General features: G+C 58.8%; 2 protein-coding genes across 20 annotated transcripts in view; one reads left to right on the top strand and one right to left on the bottom strand.

Moving 5' to 3' along the window:
- KANSL1 (KAT8 regulatory NSL complex subunit 1) overlaps nucleotides 1-2,530 on the top strand; it is a 72,811-nt gene extending 70,281 nt beyond the window's left edge. For all 4 annotated transcript variants that reach the window (XM_033078962.2, XM_033078960.2, XM_033078963.2 and 1 more), the window contains one exon: nucleotides 713-2,530. In XM_033078962.2, coding sequence (XP_032934853.1) covers nucleotides 713-991 — 279 coding nt within the window. In that variant the 3' untranslated portion in view covers nucleotides 992-2,530. The remainder of the gene's footprint in view (nucleotides 1-712) is intronic.
- Nucleotides 2,531-2,839: 309 nt separating this feature from the next.
- MAPT (microtubule associated protein tau) overlaps nucleotides 2,840-24,995 on the bottom strand; it is a 44,927-nt gene continuing 22,771 nt past the window's right edge. For 3 of the 16 annotated variants that reach the window (XM_033078978.2, XM_033078980.2, XM_033078984.2), the window contains 10 exons: nucleotides 23,246-24,004; nucleotides 21,184-21,230; nucleotides 17,483-17,600; nucleotides 16,930-16,980; nucleotides 16,263-16,528; nucleotides 11,340-11,432; nucleotides 11,101-11,193; nucleotides 7,436-7,517; nucleotides 7,217-7,329; nucleotides 2,840-5,380 (listed from right to left, as the gene is read on the bottom strand). In XM_033078978.2, coding sequence (XP_032934869.1) covers nucleotides 5,165-5,380; nucleotides 7,217-7,329; nucleotides 7,436-7,517; nucleotides 11,101-11,193; nucleotides 11,340-11,432; nucleotides 16,263-16,528; nucleotides 16,930-16,980; nucleotides 17,483-17,600; nucleotides 21,184-21,230; nucleotides 23,246-24,004 — 1,838 coding nt within the window. In that variant the 3' untranslated portion in view covers nucleotides 2,840-5,164. The remainder of the gene's footprint in view (nucleotides 5,381-7,216; nucleotides 7,330-7,435; nucleotides 7,518-11,100; nucleotides 11,194-11,339; nucleotides 11,433-16,262; nucleotides 16,529-16,929; nucleotides 16,981-17,482; nucleotides 17,601-21,183; nucleotides 21,231-23,245; nucleotides 24,005-24,995) is intronic. The other 13 variants (XM_033078988.2, XM_033078990.2, XM_033078992.2 and 10 more) reach the window with 11 other exon arrangements.

Raw genomic sequence — 24,995 nt, 5'->3', positions numbered from 1 at the left:
TTCTGCTGTGCGCCACGGGTGTGGCACCATGGGTGTGGCACCAAGGGTGTGGCACCATGGGTGTGGCATCAAGGGTGTGGCACTACAGGTGTGACATCATGGGTGTGGCACCACAGGTCTGACACAAAGGGTGTGGCACCAAGGGTGTGGCATCATGGGTGTGGCAGCATGAGTGTGGCACCAAGGGGGTGGCAGTGCAGGTGTGACACCAAGGGGGTGGCACCAAGGGTGTGGCATCAAGGAGGTGGCAGTGCAGGTGTGACACTACAGGTGTGGCACCAAGGGTGTGGCACTGCAGGTGTGACACCAAGGGTGTGGCACCATGGGTGTGATACTATGGGTGTGGCTCCATGGGTGTGGCACCAAGGGTGTGGCACCATGGGTGTGATACTACGGGTGTGACACTACAGGTGTGGCACCAAGGGTGTGGTACCAAGGGTGTGGCACTGCAGGTGTGACACCATGGGTGTGGCACCATGGGTGTGATACTATGGGTGTGGTACCAAGGGTGTGGCATCACGGGTGTGGGGAGGCAGCTCGGAGCAGCGTGGGCAGTGCCAGGCTGGGATCCCGGGCCCTGCTCTGTGTGGAGCTGATCCGTGCCCAGCCTGGGCTGCACCAGGAGCGCTCTGACCCCGGGCCGGGCAGGGGCTGAGGCTGGGAGCTGTCCCAGGGCTCTCCCAGGCTGTGCTGACCCCGCTCTGTCCCGCAGGCCGTGCAGCCCTGGGAGCGCCGCACCTTCCCGCTGTCGCACGACCCCCGCGCGGAGAGCGAGGAGCAGCCGGAGCCGCAGGACCGCCTGTCCCGCTGCACCCGCCGCACCTCGGGCAGCAAATCCCGGGAATGCGATGGCACTTCGGCCCCCCCCAGCCTGGCCAGCCTCAAGAGCCGAGCCCCGCTGGCCGCCCCCTCCTCCTCTTCCTCCTCTTCCTCCTCTTCCTCCTCCTCCTCCTCCTCCTGCTCCGCAGTCCTGCGGCCAGCGCACAGATAGAGACCCACGGGGAGACATGAGCAAACCAACACACAGAACTAACTCTTGGCATTAAAGCTTCCAAAATCTGCGTTTGATATTCAAACATCCTGCCGGGAATTTTCACAGTTTTTAGTGAATTTAAGGAGTTTAGAAACTGTTTTTGTTTTCTTTTTTTTTTTTTGCTTTGTTTTCTTTTTTTTTTTTTTTTTTATTTTTTTTCCTTCTCCATGTTTCCTCGTCACATGAATGAACCCCCAGATTCCTCCCAGCGGAGTGAAGCCTCGGGAGGGGAGCAGCCCACCAGACCCCCTCCCCTTTCCTCCCTCCTTTAGGTGTATAAAACTAGAGCACAGGATTTAGCTGAGTAGCAGATTTCGGGGATAGTTCTTCCCAACAAAAGGGTGTCGTTTTCTCTCAACCCACTCCCCCCACCCTGAAAGGTTTTAGTGGAGTGAAATTAGTGGTGAAAAGTGATGTCTTGGGATTGCAACCTTCACTGTCTGGCTGTCCTCACCTGCAGAGTGCCCACCTGCACTCCCACCCTCCTGCCTTTTCCTGCCCCAGGTTGTAATTCCAGGTATCCCGAGGGGGATTCTGTCCCGCCCTGATCTTCCCTCTGCCCCTGGGGACACCTCCCCTTCCTTCTCCCTGGTTCGGAGCGGCCGTGGCTGCGTCCCCAGCAGGGGAAAGGAGGGAGCTGTGAGCGTGGCAGTTGTGGGCAGCGCCCTGTGCCCACCTGGCGTGTCCGGGAGGAGAATCCCGGCCCTGGGCTCGGCTGCAGGTGGGTTCGTGTCAGACGGGGGCAGCGAGGGCAGGAGCGGCTCCGGGGCATCGGGGCCACCCCAGCCTCGCTCCACTCCCGGGGTCGGCTCCGTTTCATTTCTGGGGCGCCCTCGGGCCCCCGCCGGGTTTTTGAGTTTGAGCCCCGTTTGTTCTGCCCGTGCCCCCCCCGGTTCCGCACCGCAGCGATCCCGGACCCCGCACCCGTCCCCGCCCGGCGCCCCCGGGCCTGTCCTGTGGCTAGCATCGTGCCTGTCTTCTGTATAATCACATCACCAAAAAAAAAAACGGGAAAAAAAATACAAAGGACTTTTTTTTGTTTTGTTTTTTTTTTTTTTTCCATTTTGTAATCGTAAAGAAATAGTCGCTGAACTGCTTCATGGTCGGGGTTTTCACAATTTTCAACATGATCTCGTGGTTTTGGTTCTGTTCTAGTTTAAAGGATCCGTCATTGTTTCTTTAAAACAAAAACCCAACAAACAACGGCGCTACCATATCCCTCTGCAGAAGTGCTTTTCTATTTATAAGGTTGAAAATTCTGAATAACCCTTTTAGCATTATAAAAACCACACAAAAAAAACCCACCTTGTATTTTGTAAATATTTTCTTTTCCTGCTTTGAGCTGTGTAATGTCCTTGTTATATAGAAATGCTTTTCTTCCGAGAAGCTGATCTTTGTTAATGTCTTGATTCTGTTGGCAAAGCACAAATGTGCTTATAAAAAAAAAAAAAAGAAGAAAAGATTAAAAAAAAAATTAAAACGTTATATTCCATTTGATGAGTGTGAAACGCTGGGCTGGGACAGGGATCAGCTGGGTCCCCCTGCTTTTCTTTTTTCCTGTGATGATATTTTCCAGCAGTTACTGTCAGCAGGAGGACGAGCCTGGGCTGGGGTTATTTTACGTTTCTGGGGTTATTTTACATTTCTGGGGTTATTTTACATTTCTGGCGTTCACTGGGTGTGCTGTTCTCATCCAGGGACTGTTGTGTGAGGGGTCCCTGCCCCTCTGTGCTGCCCCAGCCGAAGATTCCCTGGATGGATCCCCCGCCCCTTGTCCCCCCCATGCAAAAGAGGCGCCAGTTCTCATTATTGTAGTAATGACTTTATTTCCAAATTCACTTTTACGGCAACAGTGTAAACCAGTTGTTAAACACACGATACACTATGGACACCCACAGACAGAAGCTAAGCTAGAATGATACACTGAGATCAAACCTTCCCTCCCCTCCCCGGGCAGTGGGCTCGGGGCTGCCAACACCACACAGGCTGGCACCGACCTTGGCTAACACCAAGAATCTTTTGGAGTGCAGAAATATGATTTTTTTTATTTTTTTTTTTTAAATCAGTGCCGGTTTTAACCCTTTTCAGACCCAAGATGTGTGAGGAGTAAAGGAAAAGCTGGGGTCAAGGTTGTCTGGCTGCTCACGGGACCCTCGGGCCTGGGTCTGAAGGCAGGGTCGGGGCAGGGACGTGGCTGGGGCTGCTGGAGGGGACAGCGGTGACACGGGGATGGAAAGGGCTGTCCTGGGGACAGCGGTGACACGGGGATGGAAAGGGCTGTCCTGGCCCCAGCACAGCCAGGGGAAGGGGCTGCTCACAAAGCACAGCCCAGCCCTGCTGCTGGGGTCCCCAGGGGCTGCACAGGGGGGACAGGGGGGGCACAGGAGGGGCTCAGCTGCCCCGTCCTGCAGCCCAGAGGGGCAGAGGTGACGCTTGGAGGGTTCTCCCAACTTGCTCGTTCTACAAAGGACAAAAACCGCGGCAGCGCCACAGAGGGGACGGAGCACAGAGTCTTACAATCATGGAGTCAAGTGAACGGAGCGAGTGACAAGCTGGACATGGTGGTGGTGCTGGACCAGCCTCTCCCCAGCAACAAAGCAGCTCCAGGGGCTGCAGAGAGAAGGGTTGGACCCCCCAAACCATCCCCATCCACAGCCAGGCCCCGCAGAGGGTCACAGCCCCTCGGGATGGGAGGAATTGCTGCTCTGAAGCCTTGGTGGCACCGAGCCATCGCCCCAAGGACAACCAGGGGCCCTGAGCGCCCCAGCCCTGCCAGACAGGACTGCAGCCCTTGCTGGGAAAGCCGAGCTTTCCCTGCAGCACAGCCTGGGGGTGCAGCCCCCCCTGAGCCCCCTCTGCCCTCCCAGCCCCAGCTGGGGGACACAGGGCAGGGCACGGAGCGGCACCGGTGGCATCTCGGCCTCTTTGGTTGTAGAGGGAAGGGGCAGGTGGGGACAGCCACGGGAACAAAGGCAGCCAAAGAAAGAGCTGGGCTGGCTCCTGTCCCCGAGCGCTGTGGGGCGCTCAGAGCTGGGTGAGGGGCGAGGCGCTGCCAGCTCGCACTGGGGAGCCCCGGGCCGGGGGTTCAGTGCCAGGAGCAGCCGCTGGCCCCGGGCTGGGGGAGCTGCTCGCGCCTGCCCCGCGTCCTCCCGGGGTCTCACCGCTGCCACCGGCACAGCAGGGCCATGGAGCTGCCACCTCCGCCATCGCTGAGCTGACCTTGCAGGGAAACAAAAAGAACAACCCAGAAATGTCACAAGCTGCACCCAAATCCAGGAGCCATCCCAGCCCTGGAGCTGCCCCCGGCAGACATGCGGTGCCGGGCTCCTCCTGGGCACCGGGGCTGGGCTGCGGCGGAGCCGGCGCGGGGCAGCTCAAAACTACTTACAGCATTTATTTTTTAAACACATGCTCGTTTATGAAAACAATCACCCTGGCACGGTCCAAGCATATACAGACAAATCTACTCTACGACACGAGGGGCTGCCAAAGGAATGGGGAAAAGCCTCTACTCATCCACTCAGCGGTTCCAGCACAGCCACGGAGAGGGGAACGCCTCAACTCCAGCTGCCGGAGCTGGGAGCGGGGTTGGGGGTACCTGGCCGTGATCTTCATACACATCTCGGCTTTCGGAAATAAAAACAAAAGGTTGCTTCCAAATCAGCAGGCAAATTTAACGGGAGGAGGGGGGGAGGCACCTCCCCGCAGCCCTGGCTGTGCACCCGGGGCCCAGCAGGGCACGAGCTGGGCGAGGGCACAGCCCCTTCCCGGTGGCCACCGCTGCCCTGTGCTGCTGGGGGGGCTCGGGTCATGCTGTGGCCGCCCCCCGACCCCTCCCCGCCTGGCCCCGGCAGGGCTGGGACAGCGAGGGACAGCAGGAGCAGGGACGGGACGGGCTGTGCGCTCCGAGGAGCAGGGGGAGAGGAGGTTTTGTACCTCATAGTGTCACTGATTTTGAAGTCCTGGAGCTAGAGCTGAATGAACAGTAAAAGCAGGTTAAATCATTAACCAGTTAGGGACGGGGAAGCAGCTGTAAAAGGAACAGAGGAAGAAGGCCAGATTATTATTTTTGTTTCTTTTCTTTTTTGTTTCCTTTCCTTGTCTTCTCTCCTGGTGGCCGCCGTGCCGTGATCACAAGCCCTGCTTGGCCAGCGAGGCGGACACCTCGTCGGCTAGCGTGGCCAGCTGGGGGGAGTCCACCAGGTTGATGCTGCCGGTGGAGGAGACGTTGCTAAGGCGGCGCGGGGAGGCGTCCCCGGAGATGGTCGGGGACTTGTAGACGATTTCGGCGCCGTGGTCGGTCTTGGCTTTGGCGTTCTCGCGGAAGGTCAGCTTGTGAGTCTCAATCTGTGGGGGAGAGCAGGGCGGTCAGGGCTGTGCCTGGGGACAGGGGCACTGCCAGGTGTCCAGGTGGGAGCAGGGCACTGACCCCGAGTGCCCATCCCAGGCACCAGAGGGGACGGCAGGACCGGAGCCTCTGGCGCTGCCCAATCCTCCCCGGACGAGTTTCTGGGTCTGGGGGCACAGCCTGGGCTGCTCCCACTCCCCTGGCACAGATCATGGGGGCTCAGGAAGCTCCCCCTCAGCCCACAAGCTGCTCCCAGGAGCCAAACCCTCTCCCGGTGACCTGGACCTCGTTTGCTACTTACAGGTGCCCTGCCCAGCCGAGTGCAGGGCTGGGGGCTGGCTCTCCGTGGGGCTGAGCGGCTCCAGCACCAGGGCCTGGAGCCCAGCAGGGTCTGGGCTCGGGGTCCAGCTCTTGTCTTCCTTGCCTTTCTCTCTCTATGGGTGAAGAAACCCACCCAGGGCAGTGGGGGGCAAAAAATGCATCAGCAACAAAAACCACGATCCAAGAAATGTCAGCCAGAAGGAAAAAGACAAAAAATATAGAAAAGAAATAGAAAACTGGGGAGAAAAAGATCTGAAAAACAGGGCCATTCACTGACTCATAGAAAGAAGAGTGGCTGCCTTTGGAGCCAGGGAGAAAAACCCTCCAGGAACAGCGAGGGAGAGCACAGGGACTTGGGCAGAAAACTCAGACCTGGCACAGGAACCAGAGCTCAGCCTAAAGAGCTGTGTGCACTGTGAGTCCAAACGTGGATCTGTGTGTCACAGAGCGAGGAGGGGCCTTGGGGACAGGGGACAGGAGCAGCAGAGCTGCAGCTGGACTGGGGTACACCCAGAGCCTCCTCCAGGGGAGGGGAGGTGCAAGGCTGAGGTGGTGACGCCACTGCTGGGTCACAGCCTTGCAGGGACACTGCCCTGCAAAGGGCAAGTTCTTCAAGCTATGGCCCAGTGAATGTGGCAGGACGTGCCAGAGCCGTGGCTGGAGTCACAGAAGGTGGCAGAGGGCTCAGTGAAGCACAGGGCAGCTGATGCTCGCAGAGAGAAGGGTAAGGAAGTCAAGCGGTCCCGCAGCCAGAGGCCAGCTGGAGGTGAGAGCTGGAGCTGCACAGAGAGCACGTGGCCAAGAACAAAGTGCCAAAACACAGGAGCTGAAACAGAACCTTCCCCTCCCATTGAGACAAAAGTGCTGCAAAAACAAGCGAGATAAAAACCGCTGTTCCCTGGGGAAGCTGGACCCTGCGTGTCGCCAGGCTGGAGTCTCAGCTCTGTGCTCACCTGATGGCCTCCCCTGCCTGCTGGGGACTTGGTGGCCTTGAAGCCCAGCTGTGGGGAAGTTTTACTCGGCTGGGACTCACTCAAGTCACCATCAGAGCCTTGGTGGGAACAGCTCAGTCCCAGTTCCACTTCCCTGACCCGAGTGCTTTTTGTTTTCCAATTTAACCTCCCCAAACGTTCCTCCCCTCACAGAGCCCTGCAGGAGGGAGCAATCACCTTCTAAGGGCTGCAAAGTCACCTGTTCTAAAGAAAGCTGAGCCTTTAATGCTGCACTTTCCCTGGGGATCCAACACCTCTGCACTGCCCAGCTGCCAGCTCAGTGTCACAGCACAGCACAGGGCTCCGTGGGAAGGGTTGGAGACACAAACACAAACTTCAGAGGCAGCAGAAAGAGCAGGAAGCCACAGGAGAGGCTGTCACCGACACTGTGCTTGCCCAGGTGACCACAGGCCTGGAGCCACCCTGGCAGCAGTGGCCCAGCTCTCTCAGCCCATCCCCAGCTCAGTCCCAGCTCCCTCCAGGGCTCACAGGACAGGCCTGAGCCCACAAACCAACACTCACCTTTTTATTGCCTCCTCCAGGGACGTGGCTGATGTTATCTAGGGACCCGATTTTCGACTGCACCTTATCTTTGAAGTCCAGTTTCTCAGATTTCACCTCCACCTGGCCACCACCTGGAGGAGAGGAGTGAGAGGAGGGTGAGGAGCTGCAGCAGCACCAGCACTGCCCACTGCCTCCCCTGCCCTGCCCACAGCCCGGCCAGCAGAGCCCCGGGGGTACCTGGCTTGTGATGGATGTTGCCCAGGGAACCACACTTGGATGTGACGTGGCTCAGGTCCACCGGCTTGTACACGATTTGCACCTGCCCGTGGAGAGAGGAGAGGGGATGAGCTGGGGCCAGCACGGGCAGCTGGGGAGGGGGAGCACAACACACAGCAGCACCTGAGCTGGACTGGAGGGAAAGGACAGCTCCAACCCCAGCAGGATTAATGACACCAAGAAACTGCCATCAGAAATGGGAGATCATTAATGCCCGTGTGCAGGAGCCTCTTAACATGTCAGCATGCACGAGATCAGCTCTCCACAGAGCGGGGAGTAGAGGCAATTTTAAAGTGCTCGAGTCAGAGAGAAAGTGGAGTGGTAATTAATTAAGATTTGCATACACATCATCCAAAAGGAGGAGATATACCAGAGAGAAAACGTAAAAAATAAATACCTTTTCTGGTGTAAAACATAAAGCTTATGTCCACAAAAACTGAAAGAACAGAAATGATCAATGTGCACAGAACTTTTAAAAGAGTGACCAAATATGCATTTCTGAAAAATGCTGTAATGGAAATAAGGGTTAAAATAAAAAAACAAAACCAAAGCAAAGTCTAAATATCTGGAATTGACATCATAGAAATTAAAATGGCAATTATAAAATATTGAACCACAACAGCATTTTGTGCTATTTAAGCTCAGTTTTGATGTGCTTTGCCCAGGATGTCTCTGCTGCAGCAGCTCCAGGGATGCCCCCATCCCCAGAGCTCGGGGGGCTCTGCAGGACCCCAGGGACAAGGGACACACAGAGGGACACGCAGGGGCTCTGCAGGGCCACTCGGCACAGGGGGGAGCCTGGGGCCAGCACACACAGGAGCAGGACACGAGGGGGAGGAAACAGCCCCAGAACCCCAGAGGGCAGCCTGGAGCCTGCTCTGGGTGGGTGCTGCTGCAGGATGGGGCTGTGCAGCACAAACGGCATCAGCCACCCCCAGGTGGCTCTGGGGACAGCCCCAGGGAGCCTCTGGAGCTCTCTGTGCTCCCCCAGGCCCTGCAGCCCAGAGGGTGTGACAGCAAAGAGGATGTGACAGCACAGGGGATGTGACAGCCTGGAGGATGTGCCACAGCACAGAGGATGCTGTCACAGCCCAGAGGATGTGCCAGCAACACAGAGGATGTGCCACAGCTCAGAGGATGCTGCCACAGCTCAGGGGATGTGCCACAGCACAGGGGATGTGACAGCAGCTCAGGGGATGTGCCACAGCTCAGAGGATGTGCCACAGCTCAGAGGATGTGCCACAGCTCAGAGGATGTGCCACAGCCCGGAGGATGTGCCAGCAGCAAAGAGGATGCTGTCACAGCCCAGAGGATGCTGTCACAGCCCAGAGGATGCTGCCACAGCCTGGAGGATGTGACACAGCCCAGAGGATGCTGCCACAGCCCAGAGGATGTGCCACAGCCCAGGGGATGTGCCACAGCTCAGAGGATGCTGCCACAGCACAGGGGATGTGACAGCACAGGGGATGTGCCACAGCCCAGAGGATGTGCCACAGCCCAGAGGATGTGCCACAGCCCAGGGGATGTGCCACAACACAGGGGATGTGACAGCAGCCCAGGGGATGTGCCACAGCCTGGAGGATGCTGCCACAGCACAGAGGATGTGCCACAGCCCAGAGGATGTGACAGCCCAGGGGATGTGCCACAGCACAGAGAATATGCCACAGCCCAGGAGCTGTCAGAGGAGCTGAGCCCCAGAGCAGCCCCAGAGCAGCCCCAGAGTAGCCCCAGAGCAGCCCCAAGGAGCCCCAGAGCAGCCCCAAGGAGCCCCAGAGCAGCCCCAAGGAGCCCCTGCAGCCCCTGCTCCCCCCCAGCACCCTGAGACTGTCACAGCCTGGACACAGCCCTCACCCACCGAGAGCCAGAGCAGGAGCAGAGCCCCAGGCAGAGCCCCAGGCTCACACACACCACAGGAACATTGCACAGGAGACAGAGAAGGACAAAAGCAACCCCTGGGGTGGTCTAGAGCACACCTGGACACAGACAGAGGGGAAGGTCACACGGTTAATGCACCTGGGCAGGAGAAGAGCTGGATTTGGTTGGAAAGCAGGAGACAGACCCAGAAAGGGCAGCCAGGGCCTTTCCAATCCCAGCTGAGGCCCTGAGGGGTCTCTCAGCAATTCAGGCACCGCTGAGACCTGGGACTGAGCCCTCCAGAACAAGCCCTCAGCAATTGGAACTTTCTGCTCTCATTCCCAGTCCCTTCTGTGACAGGCAGGACTCTGCTGTCCCTTCCCATCCTGAGGAGCAGAGCAGGATCCTCCCCAAGCCAGCAAGAGAGGCAGGGGGGAACAGAGCTGTCTGCCTGGGAAAGCAGAGCCAGAGCCCTGGGGACCCCAGAACCCAGCACCAGCAGTGCCAAGGCAGAGCCCCTGGGGCTGGAACAGCCAGGAACCACCCCAGGGAGTGGCAGGGGCTGGGCAGGGGCTCAGTCCCAAAGCCCTGGGGTCTCCTGCTGCCCCCAGGCTCCCTGCCCACCTGGCAGGCTCTGCTGCACCAGGCAGAGCTCATGGTTTCCAGTTCTGGCAGGGCCTGGGCAGGGATCACAGCCCCCAGGTGAAAATCCAGGTAATTCTGAACCCAGAGCAGCCCCACAGTGTGAGCTCTGCGGAGGAAGGGACGAGCTCAGCAGCCACAGCACAGAGGGCTGGTGGCCAACACCAGCTCCTGGCCCACCACACCCTGGGCAGCCCAGGCAGTGCAGGACCCCGAGGAAAGAAAAGGAACAACCATGGAAGTGCTTCACAGGGGCCTGAGCTCTGCAGAGCAGCTCCTCTGGCCTGTGAAGTAACTGCAGTGACACCAAATTTAAGCCAGAGGCTGCAGACCCAGCTGTGTCCCTTGCTCACCTGCCAAGCCTTGTGCAAGGCTCAGCTTCCCAGGGAGGGCTGAGATCAAAAACAGCCCAAGGAAAACCCATGGGGATCATCTCAGACCAGGCCCCCACAAACCCCAGCCACACTCTGGGGTCTCTGGATGTGCCTTCCTCGGTCCAGCAACATTCCTGGACCCAAACTCTCTCCAGCTGTAAATCCACCAACCTCTGTGGAGCTTCTCCAGGTTTCTGGCACAGTAACTGAAAGCTGAGTCTGGTATTTATGTGGGAACAGCTGGAAATGCCAGTGTTCAAATCAATTAACCCAACAGGACTTTAGGCTCAGCCTCCGTGGGCGCTGCTGGACACATTTGTCAGCAAGGAGAAACTTAATATTTGCATGGATGATACTTGCCTGGTGGGAATGGGCATGTTCACATGCTGGGCAGGATCATGTCCAGTTTAGCAGCACACTGAGCAACGAGGACTGGGTCTGCTCATAAATCTGCCCATCTCCTGCACCACCGTGTGCCCCATCCCACAGACAAGGAGCTCCCAGGCAGAGCAGAGCCCTGGGGTCACTGGGGTGATTTGTTACAGACGTGGTTGGGACACAGGGCAGTTAGTTCTGTCCATGGCAGGCATGGCCAGGACTCGTTAGGGTTCAGTTTTGGGTTAAGGGTTAAATGACAGCACGTCCCCAATGGCTATGTGACAGCAGGGTGGCTGCAGATAGCATTGGTGATTAGTGTAACAACATGCCACTAAAATCAGGATTATTACAGAGCATTCCACGTGTGAAGGTACTCACACTGCCTCCGCCCGGGATGTGTTTGATATTATCCTTTGAGCCACACCTGGATTGAACGCTGCTAAAGTCCAGCTTCTTATTAATTATCTGCACCTTTGGTAGCCAGAAAAGAGTCATTGCACGTCACCAATAGCTATCTGATGGCAGGGTCGCTGCAGATAGCATTGGCAGTTCAGTGTACACAACATGCCACTTATCATAGAACTGTTATAGAGCATTGAAAGTGTGAAGGTACTCACACTGCCTCCGCCCGGGATGTGTTTGATATTATCCTTTGAGCCACACTTGGATTGAACGCTGCTAAAGTCCAGCTTCTTATTAATTATCTGCACCTTTAGTAGCCAGAAAAGAGCGTGAGAAACAACGTGACCATCTGCAGCTCGACCGTGTGTTACACCCCTAAAACCAGGAGCCTGCCTGCCAGGGCCAGCACTAGAAAGGAAAATCTCTGGCTTGCTGCACACATTTGTCTGTTCCTGGCTGGAAAGGGAAGATGGAGGTGGGCAGGTTATGGCTGGGGTAGTGATAGGTCCCAGCCCACGAACAGCAGCCAAAAAACCAGCCCAGCCTGGATCCTTGCACTGAGCAGAACGGGGAACTCGCTGGGCAGCAAAGCCCTGAAGGCAGGGCTGAGAGCTCAGAGCTCAGAGCCCCGGGTTCTGCACAGCCAGGGCAAGGAGGGCTGGAGCTGAGAGGAGAATGCCTGCCCAGCTGCAGCTCCTGTGCCAGACACCACAGCTCCCTTCTGGGCCAGGCTGGCCTTGGCAAACAGGAGCCACTGGCCAGGCTGGGAAGCAGGAGCTGCGTGTCCAGCACTGGAGAGGGCACCAAGCTCTGCTCTGGGCTCACAGTCCCTCACTGCTGCCAAAGTCAAAGCTGCCAGGGATGCAGCTCCAGGTCAGGGATGCAGCCCCAGCCCCAGGGATGCAGCTCCAGGCCAGGGATGCAGCCCCAGGGATTCAGCCCCAGCCCCAGGGATGCAGTTCCAGCCCCAGGGATGCAGCTCCAGGCCAGGGATGCAGCTCCAGGCCAGGGATGCAGCCCCAGGGATTCAGCCCCAGCCCCAGGGATGCAGTTCCAGCCCCAGGGATGCAGCTCCAGGCCAGGGATGCAGCCCCAAGTCAGGGATGCAGCCCCAGCCCCAGGGATGCAGCCCCAAGTCAGGGATGCAGCTCCAGCCCCAGGGATGCAGTCCCAGGGATGCAGCCGCAGCCCCAGGGATGCAGCTCCAGCCCCAGGGATGCAGCTCCAGCCCCAGGGATGCAGCTCCAGGCCAGGGATGCTGCCCCAAGTCAGGGATGCAGCTCCAGCCCCAGGGATGCTGCCCCAGCCCCAGCGATGCAGCACCAGCACCATCCCAGGGATGCAGCCCCAGGGATGCAGCACCAGCCCCATCCCACAGATGTTGCCCCATCCCAGTTCCGTGGCACACTCCTGAGGAGCCTCTGCTGGGTGGCAGTGAGGTTGGAAAGGGCTGGGATGGGATGGGATGGGATGGGATGGGATGGGATGGGATGGGATGGGATGGGATGGGATGGGATGGGATGGGATGGGATGGGATGGGATGGGATGGGATGGGATGGGATGGGAAGGGAAGGGAAGGGAAGCACTGCCAACCACCCCCTCCAGCCCCAAACCTCCCCTCCATGCTGAGTTCTGTGCTCACAAAGCTGCTTCCACTCAGGGTTTATTTTCCCCATTGGCTGTGCAGGAGCCACCTCGGGCATCCCAGACAGCCCAAGGGTGAGGACAACCCCTGCTCCTTCCCCAGACAGCCTGCAGTGTGTTTTACACCCCCACAGGTGTAAAACCAGTAACAACCCACAGGTCTGAGCCCTGTGACAGGGACCACAGAGCCCCCAGCCCTGTGACAGGGACCACAGAGCCCCCAGCAGTGCCACACCCCTGGCACAGACACTGCTGTGGCACCGTCCCCAGAGCTGAGCTCACCTCCAGCCCAGCTGCTCCTGCCAGGAGAGCTCCCTGCAGCGCCCTGGCTCCCCAGCACCACGGCTGGCCTGTGCCTCCAGCAGGATTTTCCACGTTCACATCCACTAATCCCACACAGCAGGGCCCAGCTCTGCCAGCCCAGGCTCTGCCAGAGCAGCACTCAGTGACCCAGCCATGCAGGAACACCGGCACAGACTGCTGGCTGCTCCTTGCCCAGCCTGGATTCTGGATTCTGCACAGAGAACAAGCTCCAAACCAACTCTGAGCAGCCTAAAATCCAACTGTTGGGATCAGCCCCTTCTGCTGAGAGCAGCCTGCGTCCTACAGAATCCCAGCAGAGCATCCAGCCATTCTCCCCTGCAAAGAGCAAGGAATTGTCCCAAATCCTGCTGTTCTGACTCTTTCACCAACAACAGAGAAGCAGAGAGGATAAAAAACAACTTGTAAAAGCTGGGTTAAAAAAGAACAAGCAAATAATTTAACTATTTTCCAGTAAACAAGGGTTCCTTCTAAAATCCCTGCAGAACAGGGTTTGTGGGGGTGGGAATTAAAACCTGTCTTGTGCTGAGTGGGCAGGAGGGCTGAGCCCCCCCAGAAAGGACACTGAGCTCATGTGCTGTGTCTCATGACCAAGAGCCCTGCCCAGAGCCCCCTGGATGGTGGCACAAAGCCAGAGAATGGCCAGCCACAGTGAAAACACCTGGAAAGGCCGTGAAAACCAAGCTGCCACTGCACAGCATGCAGAGCAGCCAGCTCAAAGCCTCCCCCTGCCAAAGGGGAGCTCCAGAGCCACCAAGGCACCTGCTCACACCAAACGCCACGCACAGCACTCAGGGAACGTTTGTTATGGCTCTGCAGGGTCTGGAGACAGGCAGTGTCACACCAGGATGGGCAGTGTCACCCCCAGGATCAGCAGTGTCACCCCAGGACTGGCAGTGCCACCCCAGGACAGGCAGTGTCACCCCAGGACCGGCAGTGCCACCCCCAGGACTGGCAGTGTCACCCCAGGACAGGCAGTGTCACCCCAGGACCGGCAGTGTCACCCTAGGACTGGCAGTGCCACCCCCAGGACCGGCAGTGTCACCCCAGGACGGGCAGTGTCACCCCAGGATGGGCAGTGTCACCCCAGGACTGGCAGTGTCACCCCAGGACCGGCAGTGTCACCCTAGGATGGGCAGTGTCACCCCCAGGCCCGGCAGTGTCACCCCCAGGATGGGCAGTGTCACCCTAGGACTGGCAGTGCCACCCCAGGACCAGCAGTGTCATCCTAGGACTGGCAGTGTCACCCCAGGACTGGCAGTGTCACCCCCAGGACTGTCAGTGTCAGCCCAGGATGGGCAGTGTCACACCCTAGAACAGGCAGTGTCACCCCAGGACCGGCAGTGTCACCCCCAGGATCAGCAGTGTCACCCCAGGACTGGCAGTGCTACCCCAGGATGGGCAGTGTCACCCCAGGACCGGCAGTGTCACCCCCAGGACTGGCAGTGTCACCCCAGGACTGGCAGTGTCACCCTAGGACCGGCAGTGTCACCCCAGGATGGGCAGTGTCACCCCAGGACTGGCAGTGTCATCCCAGGACCGGCAGTGTCACCCCAGGATCAGCAGTGTCACCCTAGGACAGGCAGTGTCACCCCCAGGATCAGCAGTGTCACCCCAGGACGGGCAGTGTCACCCCAGGATGGGCAGTGTCACCCCAGGACCGGTAGTGCCACCCCCAGGACCTGCAGTGTCATCCCAGGACCGGCAGTGTCACCCCAGGACTGGCAGTGCCACCCCAGGCCCGGCAGTGTCCCCTGCCAGGCTTGCAGAATTTAACCCCAGACCCTCATTCCCAATCTCCTGCAGCCCAGAGGTCACCTTGCTGCTCGTGAAACAACTCTTCTGGGAGGGCAAAGTGTTTGAAAGGACAGAGGTGCCACCAGTTCTGGCCGTGCCACCCTGCACTGATGGCACAACACAACCCAAACCCAAACAGAGCTGGATCCAAAATCCCAAAGTCTGGCAAAATGTGGGGTCTGAGCCTGACACCCCCAGGAGAAGAAGAAGGTGACAGCCTGGACACCCAGGGAGTGGCACTGTCCTGGCACTGTCCACCAGACCCACACCACGAGCTCTCCTGGCACAGCTGAGCTGCACTAAGCCAGGCCAGGCACTCCAGGCCAAGCATCCAACCCAAAACCTTCCAGATGAGCCAGGCTCAGGTAGAGCCCTGCCCAGAGCACAGAGCCAGGCTCAGGTAGAGCCCAGTCCAGAGCCCAGAGCCAGGTTCAGGTAGAGTCCTGCCCAGAGCCAGGCTCAGGTAGAGCCCAGAGCCCAGAGCCCAGCCCAGAGCCCGGCTCAGGTAGAGCCGAGCCCAGAGCCAGGCTCAGGTAGAGCCCAGCCCAGAGCCAGGCTCAGGTAGAGCCGAGCCCAGAGCCAGGCTCAGGTAGAGCCCAGCCCAGAGCCAGGCTCAGGTAGAGCCCAGCCCAGAGCCAGGCTCAGGTAGAGCCCTGCCCAGAGACCAGAGCCAGGCTCAGGTAGAGCCCTGCCCAGAGCCAGGCTCAGGTAGAGCCGAGCCCAGAGCCCAGAGCCAGGCTCAGGTAGAGCCCAGCTCAGAGTCCAGAGCCAGGCTCAGGTGGAGCCCAGCCCAGAGCCAGGCTCAGTTAGAGCCCAGCTCAGGTAGAACCCTGCCCAGAGACCAGAGCCAGGCTCAGGTAGAGCCGAGCCCAGAGCCAGGCTCAGGTAGAGCCCTGCTCAGAGCCCAGAGCCAGGTTCAGGTAGAGCCGAGCCCAGAGCCCAGAGCCAGGCTCAGGTAGAGCCCAGCCCAGAGCCCAGAGCCAGGCTCAGGTAGAGCCGAGCCCAGAGCCCAGAGCCAGGCTCAGGTAGAGTCCTGCCCAGAGCCAGGCTCAGGTAGAGCCCAGAGCCCAGAGCCAGGCTCAGGTAGAGCCCGGCTCAGAGCCCAGAGCCAGGCTCAGGTAGAGCCCAGTCCAGAGCCCTGCCCAGAGCCAGGCTCAGGTAGAGCCCAGCTCAGAGCCCAGAGCTAGGCTCAGGTAGAGCCCTGCTCAGAGCCCAGAGCTAGGTTCAGGTAGAGCCCTGCCCAGAGCCCAGAGCCAGGCTCAGGTAAAGCCCTGCCCAGAGCCCAGCCCAGAGCCAGGCTGGTGCTGCTCCATCCCCCCCGAGGCAGTGCCCAGCCCCTGTCCCAAACCAGAGGGGAGCAGACCCCGTGTTTTTACCTTGCCACCTCCGGGCTGGTGCTTCAGGTTGTCGGTGGAGCCGATTTTGGACTTGACGTTCTTGAGGTCGGGCATGGGCGCGGCCGCGGGCTGCACGCGGGTCTTGGCAGAGGCCGGAGATTTCGGGGGCGTGCGAACCACTGCCACCTTCTTGGGCTCCCTGGCTGGTGGGGTGGGCAGAGAGGGGGTGCGGGAGCGGCTGCCCGGGGTCCCGGGGGAGCCGGGGCTGCTGTAGCCGCTTCTGTCTCCAGACCTGGGCTGCTCACCTGCATTCACACACAGAGAGCCCGGCTCAGCCCCGGCCCCCTCCCCTGCCCACGGGGCCTCGTCCCACAGCCCACCCAACACCCCAGGGCAGGGCCAGGGCGGTGGCTGCGCTTTCTTCTACTCCGTTTTGAAGGAAAAACCGCGACTCAAAGGCAATTTCCTAACATCCCAGAAGGAAGATGGTCTCCACTGCCTGGATCATCAGTAAGAATCCCCACCCGAGCGTGGCACGGCGAATTACGGACAAAAGACACTCAGAACTACTTTTCTATTAGAAATTTGGAAGCACTTTTCACAAAATTATTTTCTGGAATTAACTAAGGCTGATCGCTGAGCAGCTTAGCACTGTCCCCAGTTTGAAAAGGAAATGAAAGAAGAAAAGAAGACCCTTAAACATCACCTTTCTCAGTCTTTGCTGCTGCAGGAGGTGGTTTTTTCTGCTCCTTTCTGCCTGTTTAGTGAATGAGAAAGATGCTTAAACATAATAAAGCTGGAAAATTAATTGATTTAAGGTTTTATGCAGCTCTAGCTAAGGATGAAATATATGTATATATCCAGTGAAATGCACCATTTTAATGGAAATTCACAATGCCTGATGCTTTCTGGGGTTTTCTTCTCTGAGCATAATGGGCTAATCTCCATTCCTGTAATCGAAGAATTGATCCTCTTGCCCCTGGTCTTTGTGAAATAGCATCAGAGAGAGAACGAGTAATGGATTAAAAAAAAAAAATGGAACTGCCTAAATCTTCCAAATTTGAGGAAATCCCACAGGACAAAGCAGCTGGCCTCTCCTACCCACTGCAGGCTGGATGAACACAGGGCCCCGAGCAGGGCTCAGGGGGAGGGCTTGGGCCAGAGGGAACATCCCAGGGCAGGGCTGAGCCGGGCCATGAACCCTGGGACTGCCCAGCAGCACCACCCAGCCGCCAGCACTCGGAGCCACCGTCACCTACCGGAGCTGGGAGGGGTCTTGGGGGCCGTGGGGGTCTTGGCCGGGATGCGGGTGGCGTTGCTGGAGTTCCTCTGCGCCTGCCCCGCGCGCGCCTTGGAGCCAGCCCTGGCCTCGGGGCCCTGGGGACACAGAGGGGACATCAGGGACGGGCTGAGACCCCTGGGACCACAGCACCTCGTGGGGACACAGAGGGGACATCAGGGACGGGCTGAGACCCCTGGGATCACAGCACCTCATGGGGACACAGAGGGGACATCAGGGACAGACTGTGACCCCTGGGATCACAGCACCCCGTGGGGACACAGAGGGGACATCAGGGACGGGCTGTGACCCCTGGGACCACAGCACCTCATGGGGACACAGAGGGGACATCAGGGACGGGCTGTGACCCCTGGGATGGGCTGTGACCCCTGGGATCACTGCACCTCATGGGGACACAGAGGGGACATCAGGGACAGACTGTGACCCCTGGGATCACAGCACCCCGTGGGGACACAGAGGGGACATCAGGGACGGGCTGTGACCCCTGGGATCACAGCACCTCATGGGGACACAGAGGGGACATCAGGGATGGGCTGAGACCCCTGGGATCACAGCACCTCATGGGGACACAGAGGGGACATCAGGGATGGGCTGTGACCCCTGGGATCACAGCACCTCATGGGGACACAGAGGGGACATCAGGGACGGGCTGTGACCCCTGGGACGGGCTGTGACCCCTGGGACGGGCTGTGACCCCTGGGATCACAGCACCTCTCATGGGGACACAGAGGGGACATCAGGGACAGGCTGTGACCCCCGGGATCACAGCACCTCATGGGGACACAGAGGGGACATCAGGGACGGGCTGTGACCCCTGGGACGGGCTGTGACCCCTGGGATCACAGCACCTCTCATGGGGACACAGAGGGGACATCAGGGACAGGCTGTGACCCCTGGGATCACAGCACCCCGTGGGGACACAGAGGGGACATCAGGGATGGGCTGTGACCCCTGGGATCACAGCACCTCATGGGGACACAGAAGGGACATCAGGGACAGGCTGAGACCCCTGGGATCACAGCACCTCATGGGGACACAGAGGGGACATCAGGGACGGGCTGAGACCCCTGGGATCACAGCACCTCGTGGGGACACAGAGGGGACATCAGGGATGGGCTGTGACCCCTGGGATCACAGCACCTCATGGGGACACAGAGGGGACATCAGGGATGGGCTGTGACCCCTGGGATCACAGCACCTCATGGGGACACAGAGGGGACATCAGGGACGGGCTGTGACCCCTGGGATCACAGCACATCATGGGGACACAGAGGGGACATCAGGGATGGGCTGTGACCCCTGGGATGGGCTGTGACCCCTGGGATCACAGCACCTCATGGGGACACAGAGGGGACATCAGGGATGGGCTGTGACCCCTGGGACCACAGCACCCCGTGGGAACACAGCACCTCACACCCTCCCACTTCTCCCTGGGATTCCCCACAGCTGGAATGTGCCCCCACAGCTGGAATGTGCCCCCACAGTTGGAATGTTCACACCTTGTGTCCCACCTCCAGAGCCAGGGCACAGCCCCTCCTGGGCTCTGACCTTTCCTTGCACCATTCACTGCCCCCTCACTCCTGCCACACCTCTGCTCTCTAAATGTCACCCCTTGGTTTCCCCTGCTCTGCTAAAATTTTGTACAGAAGATAAATTAACCCCAGCACCTGTGACTGGCACAGGGTGCCCAGAGCAGCTGTGGCAGCCCCTGGATCCCTGGCAGTGCCCAAGGCCAGGCTGAACAGGGATTAGAGCATGTGGTGCTGCCAGGAATGCCCCAGGTGCTGCCAGGAACACCAGGAATGTCCATAGGTGTGCCAGGAATGCCCCAGGTGCTGCCAGGAACACCAGGAACGCCCCAGGCGCTGCCAGAAGCGCCCCAGGTGCTGCCTGGAATGCCAGGAGCACCCCAGGTGCTGCCAGGAACATCCCAGGCACTGCCAGGAACACTCCAGGTGCTGCCAGGAGCACCAGGCACATCCCAGGCACTAACAGGAACATCCCAGACGCTGCCAGGAGCACCAGGAACACCCCAGGCACTGCCAGGAACACTCCAGGTGCTGCCAGGAGCACCAGGAACATCCCAGGCACTAACAGGAACATCCCAGACGCTGCCAGGAGCACCAGGAACATCCCAGGCACTAACAGGAACATCCCAGACCCTGCCAGGAGCACCAGGAACACCCCAGGCACTGCCAGGAACATCCCAGACGCTGCCAGGAGCACCAGGAACACCCCAGGTGCTGCCAGGCACACCCCAGGTGCTGCCAGGAACATCCCAGACGATGCCAGGAACACCAGGCACACCCCAGGTGTTGCCAGGTGCTGCCAGGAGCGCCCCAGGCGCTGCCAGGAACACCCCAGGCACAGCCAGGAGCACCAGGAACATCCCAGGCACTGCCAGGAACACCCCAGGTGCTGCCAGGAGCACCCCAGTTGCTGCCAGGAGCACCAGGAATGTCCATAGGTGTGCCAGGAGCACTCCAGGTGCTGCCAGGAGTGCCCCAGGTGTTGCCAGGTGCTTCCAGGAGCGCCCCAGACGATGCCAGGAACACCAGGAACACCCCAGGTGCTGCCAGGCACACCAGGTACATCCCAGGTGTTGCCAGGTGCTGCCAGGAGCACCCCAGGTGCTACCAGGAACACCCCAGGCACTGCCAGGAGCACCCCAGGTGCTGCCAGGAGCGCCCCAGGCGCTGCCCCGGGCTCCCCCAGCCCCTTCCCTTACCTGGGCCCTTGCTGGGCGCGCTGCAGGGCTGGCAGGCCGGGGGGAGGCACAGCCGGGGCTGCAGGGAGCTTTCGGAGGGGCTGCGTGCCGGAGGTGGGGCACGGAGCCTGGGGGTTTGGCAGGGCAAGGTGAGGATTTCTTGGATGTGGAAATGAAATAAAACAGGAACAAAAACAAAAGAAAATCAGCGTGGGAGGGAAATAAAATGGGATTGGAGACATTAAATAGGATTAGAAGGTGCAATACAGAGCTGGGTGTGGGGTAGGGACTGCCAGGGTTGAATGCAGAGAAATAACCAATTTCTGTGTTAGAGAATAATTCTATTACTCATCTTTAACTCTTCACCCACTGAATTTCCCCTCAGCTTGTTCATTATCCCACTCAGGCACTGACCAGGACAATGAGCTAAACCTCCTCCAAATTACCAGATAATGTTTAACTTCTAGAATTTATCCAGTATTAAACTCTGCTCCTCACCCAGAACACAAACCAGGAGGTGGACTGGATGATTCTTGTGGATCCCATCCAACTCAGGTTATTCTATGACCTGCAAGGCCTAGATTATTTAATTTAATGCTCTAATTACATGTTTTGTTCTTTTCACAGTTATGCTTGTCCCCAGTGCAGTTTTGAGTCTGCCCCAAGATCAGCTGCTGCTTTTCAGTCTTGGGCTGAGAAAACGATTTCTCCAACCTCCCACCCAACCCCATGAGCCACAGGCTTGATTTAGATTTGGACCATTTCCTCGCCCTCAAAGAACCCATGGATTGCACCATCCAAACCCAGGGGAGGGAAGAAAAAATAAAACCACTCTTGAAAACAGATGGAAAAATGGAACATAATGGGAAGGTTTCCTAAGAGGCACAAGAGCAGGGTAGGAGGGGAGCAGGAACATGGACAGGTGTCACCCCTGGTTTTGTGTTTCAGCTTACCTTGGATTTCTTTTCATCAGCTTCAGTCCCTTCCTTGTCAACACGACCTGACAGATGGAAACACACAGTTACACCTCTTGGGACTGGTCCTGACCTCCAGAGATGACAGCACACTGCTGGGGGCTGTCCCTGCTCTCCCTCAAACCCAGTACTGCTCTGACAAATGTGACCAAGTCACCATTTCCTGCAGAAATCCTCGCACCCCTCCACAAACACATTCCTTCTGTGCTAGCAGATGATCTGTGTTAGTCAGCCCTGGAGAGCAGACACACCAGGGAGCTTTGTGTGAGAGCATTTCACCCAATTTCCACCCAGTTCCTGCAGGATCCATCCAGCTCAGGACAGAAAGTTCCCTTCAACTCTACCCAGTCTCTGAAACACCCACTTGCTCTATCAATCATGTAAACAGAGACTCAGACTGAAGGAGGCCCAGTCCAGCACTGTGATCTCATTTAGGGGGTTGCTCAGTTGGGTTGCAGAGCACTTTGATCCCTGGCTGTTGTTAATCCCCATCTCTCCTGACAGGCTCTGCCTCCCAGCACCGTGCCCCTTCCACCTGGGCCAGTCTAACTGGAGATCAGAAATGGGGAGGAGATAAAGTTTGTACTCCAAGGCACTCACAACAAAGCCCTTTCCCCCATCTTCAGCTAAGTGGCAGGAGAAGCTGCTGCTGCTCTCCCCAGTGCTGGGGGATCAGCCCTTTCCTGAGGACATGGACAGCACTGCTGGGCAGCCCTGACCCACCCCAGAGCTGCAGGATGCACCACCCCTCCCAAAGGCAGCTCAGCTGCAGCTGCAGCAGGGCTGGAGCCAAGCAGCCACCAAGCATCTCCATCTCTGAAGGGGAAGAGCATTAAATAATTAAAGAATTAAACTTCTCCTACTGAATCAGAAGCTGGCTGGCTTGGGCAGTGCATCCCCACCCTGTGAGGTTCCAGGCTCCAGTGCAAGCCATGCCAGTGCCCTGCAGCACACCAGCAAAGCTCCCTGCTCCTGATCCCCAGGGAACAACCAGAAATGTGTTGTGAGCTTCAGCTCCAGTGCCAAAAACTCCATCAACAATTTCTTGGTGAGTCCAGTGCAGCAAAGAGCCTCAAACCCAGCAGCAGCCCCGGGCTAATGGAGCAGCCAAGGCAGCCTGCGGGATGTGGAACTGGGGGAAAAGGCAGAGCTGCCCCCAGGACATGCCCTGGAGAGCCAGAGCTGGGCACAGCACGGTGGGACACCAGCCTGAGTCCTGCTGGCTTGTGAACACAGCTCACAGCTCTCCTGCCCTGCAGCCGGGCCCTCGGGGCATTCCTGACCCCAGGGGAGGTGGAGAAGACACAAGGAAGGTCTGAGGGATGCTCGTGCTTTTAGTGGTGACCTCAAAGCTGCACCCAGGGCTGCCCTCCCAGCCCAGCCCAGCTTCAGCTCCAGGGCTGGCACAGCCAGGGCACCCATCCCCAGCTGGGATGGCAGCAGGATGCTTTGGAAGAGCAAGGGACATGCCTGGCAGTGGGAAAAGGCCCTGTGGCTGCAGCCCCAGCCTCCAGCAGCAGCCAGGAGTGGATATTTAAGGGGAAAGTACAAGAAACAGGATCAGTGTGGGGGCTTTTCCATGGTCAGACCTGCCATCCTTGCCTTCTTCCTCCTCCCTCCTCTTTAGCAAAGCCAATTCCAAGAGTTATTGGATCAGACATGCAAACCAGATGGCACGAGTCCTGCTGGAACGAGCTGCACGCGCCAGGTGAGCCCCACTGCCCGAGCCTGGGCCACCTCCATCCCGTCCTCGTCTTCTCTGCAAGGGCCAGGTGGGAGCCGGGGCACCCACCCCACAGATCCAAGGAAACCAAAACAAAAACTGGTGAGAAAAAGCATGATTAGGGACACGCCAGCACCATGCAAGGGACGGAACCGCAGCACGAGGGTCTGGCAGCCCAATCCAGGATTAAATAAATAAAGAGGGAGGGGCAGGGGGGGATCAGTCACAGCACAGCTCCAGGCCATGTCCAAGCAGCAGGAGTCGAGGTGGCAGCAAGCCGCGGTGCTGGGCCAGGCAGCTGCTCTGGAGCACACACACCTTTGGGCAGAGGGACACGGCTGGCCTTGTCTGCGGCCGGGCCGCCGGCCTTCCTCCGGGGCGTCCTGCGGCCCCCTGCGTCCGGCACGGCGGCATCTTCGTCCTTCACGCCATCCTCCTCCTCAGCAGGCGCTTTGGCTGCTTCTGGCCCCGGCCCAGAATCTTCTTCCTGCTTGGGCTCGGCCTCCTTCTGGGAGTCACCTTGGGGAGGCTGTGACAGGGCGGCCTCCGGAGCTCCTCCTGTCCCCACCAGCTGTGCCTTCTCCTCTTGGTCCTGTCCCTCATGGGGCTCGGCTCCAGCCTCTCCTGGGCTGTCTCTGAGGACACCTTTGGACTTTCCTCCATCATATCCCTCCTGAGCGTCCTCAGCAGGACACGGGCTCTTTGCAGGGCCCACAAGGGAAGGCAAACCCTGCTCGCAGGCCTCATCAACATCCCGGTCCTCGTCTCTGCCCCGTCCGCCGGACTCTTCCTTGGCCGTGGCCGTGGCACACGAAGGCTTTGGTCCCTCAGGGCGGTCACCTGTGCCCCCTGCTCCGGCCAGGCCCAGCCCCGGCTCCGCGGCGTCGCCGTCTCTGCCCGCCCGGCCCCACGGCTCGCGGCCGGAGCCCTGGTACATGTCCAGGGGGATGGGGATGGTCACCTCGATCCTGGTGGCGGCTGCCCTGCCTTCCCGGGGCACGGGCGGCTGCTCTGGGGGCTGGCCGGGCCCCTGCGCTGCCCCCGGGCCGGGCTGCAGCCCGGCGGGGCTCGGCTGGCCTGGGGAGGGAGATGGGGGTGTGAAGTGTGGGCAAGAAAGGAGCACAGGCATGTCAGACATCAGGAAACGTGAGAGATTCGGGATTTCCACTGAAAATCGGGAGAGAAAAGCAAGGCCCACCCCGCCCCACTGAGCAGCAGCTCGGTCCTACAGCAGCTTTTGAAGAAACTCTGATCCCCACAGGAATCAGGAACAGCAACACCAAATTCCTGCCTGTTCAGCCTGCACTCCATGAGCTGGTTCAGCTGCAGAGGTTTCCAGGAGCCAAGAACATTCCCATTTTCCCTGGCAGCATCACTGGACCATCAGTTTGCTGTCAGGTCTGAGCCCACAGAACCCTGCTGGGCTCCCCCTCCGGCACACACAGCCCTGCCTGCAGAGCTCCAACCACCTCTGCTCTGCTCTCTGACCATCCCCACTGTCCAGCAGCTGGGGACAGCCCTCCCCTGCCACGCCACAGCAGGGAAGAATGTGGCTGCAGCCACAATTTGGGACCCTGCAGCCACTGAGGCTCCTCAGAGCTGCCACTGTGCCATCACTGGGGCTGAGGGATATCCGAGCCTGTCACACAGACACAAAGATTTCCCTGCTTCTCTTTTCCTTTTCAGGGATTCTGTTCTGTCACTGTCCCCTGCAGGACACAGACCTTTACAGTTCCACCCAACAATGCTGCATGAAGCCAGATCTTCCAACTGAGCTGGAGTTTTTCTGCTGGAAATCCCCTCAGCTGAGGGAGAGGTGCCCTGAGCAATGGAGAATTCACCTGGACATGGGTACATTGCTTTAGAGCCAGCCAGCCCAGTAAGAATGTGCCTCTTGTGTTATGAGCTGGTTCAGCTTCAAGGACTCTTTGGTCTCTTTAGTAAAGAACCTGAATCAGAGCCCTGAGATCACAGCTGTGGCTTGGGCAGATTAACAAACAAGACTACAACAAGAAAAGATGAAGTCAAGGCCGACCTGGTCTCAGTGTCCTCCCCATTCTAAGAGAAT

This window comes from Catharus ustulatus, chromosome 23 (genome assembly GCF_009819885.2).
Source record: "Catharus ustulatus isolate bCatUst1 chromosome 23, bCatUst1.pri.v2, whole genome shotgun sequence".
NCBI classification, from domain to species: Eukaryota; Metazoa; Chordata; class Aves; order Passeriformes; family Turdidae; genus Catharus; species Catharus ustulatus.
This window is presented reverse-complemented; position numbering and strand designations above follow the sequence as displayed.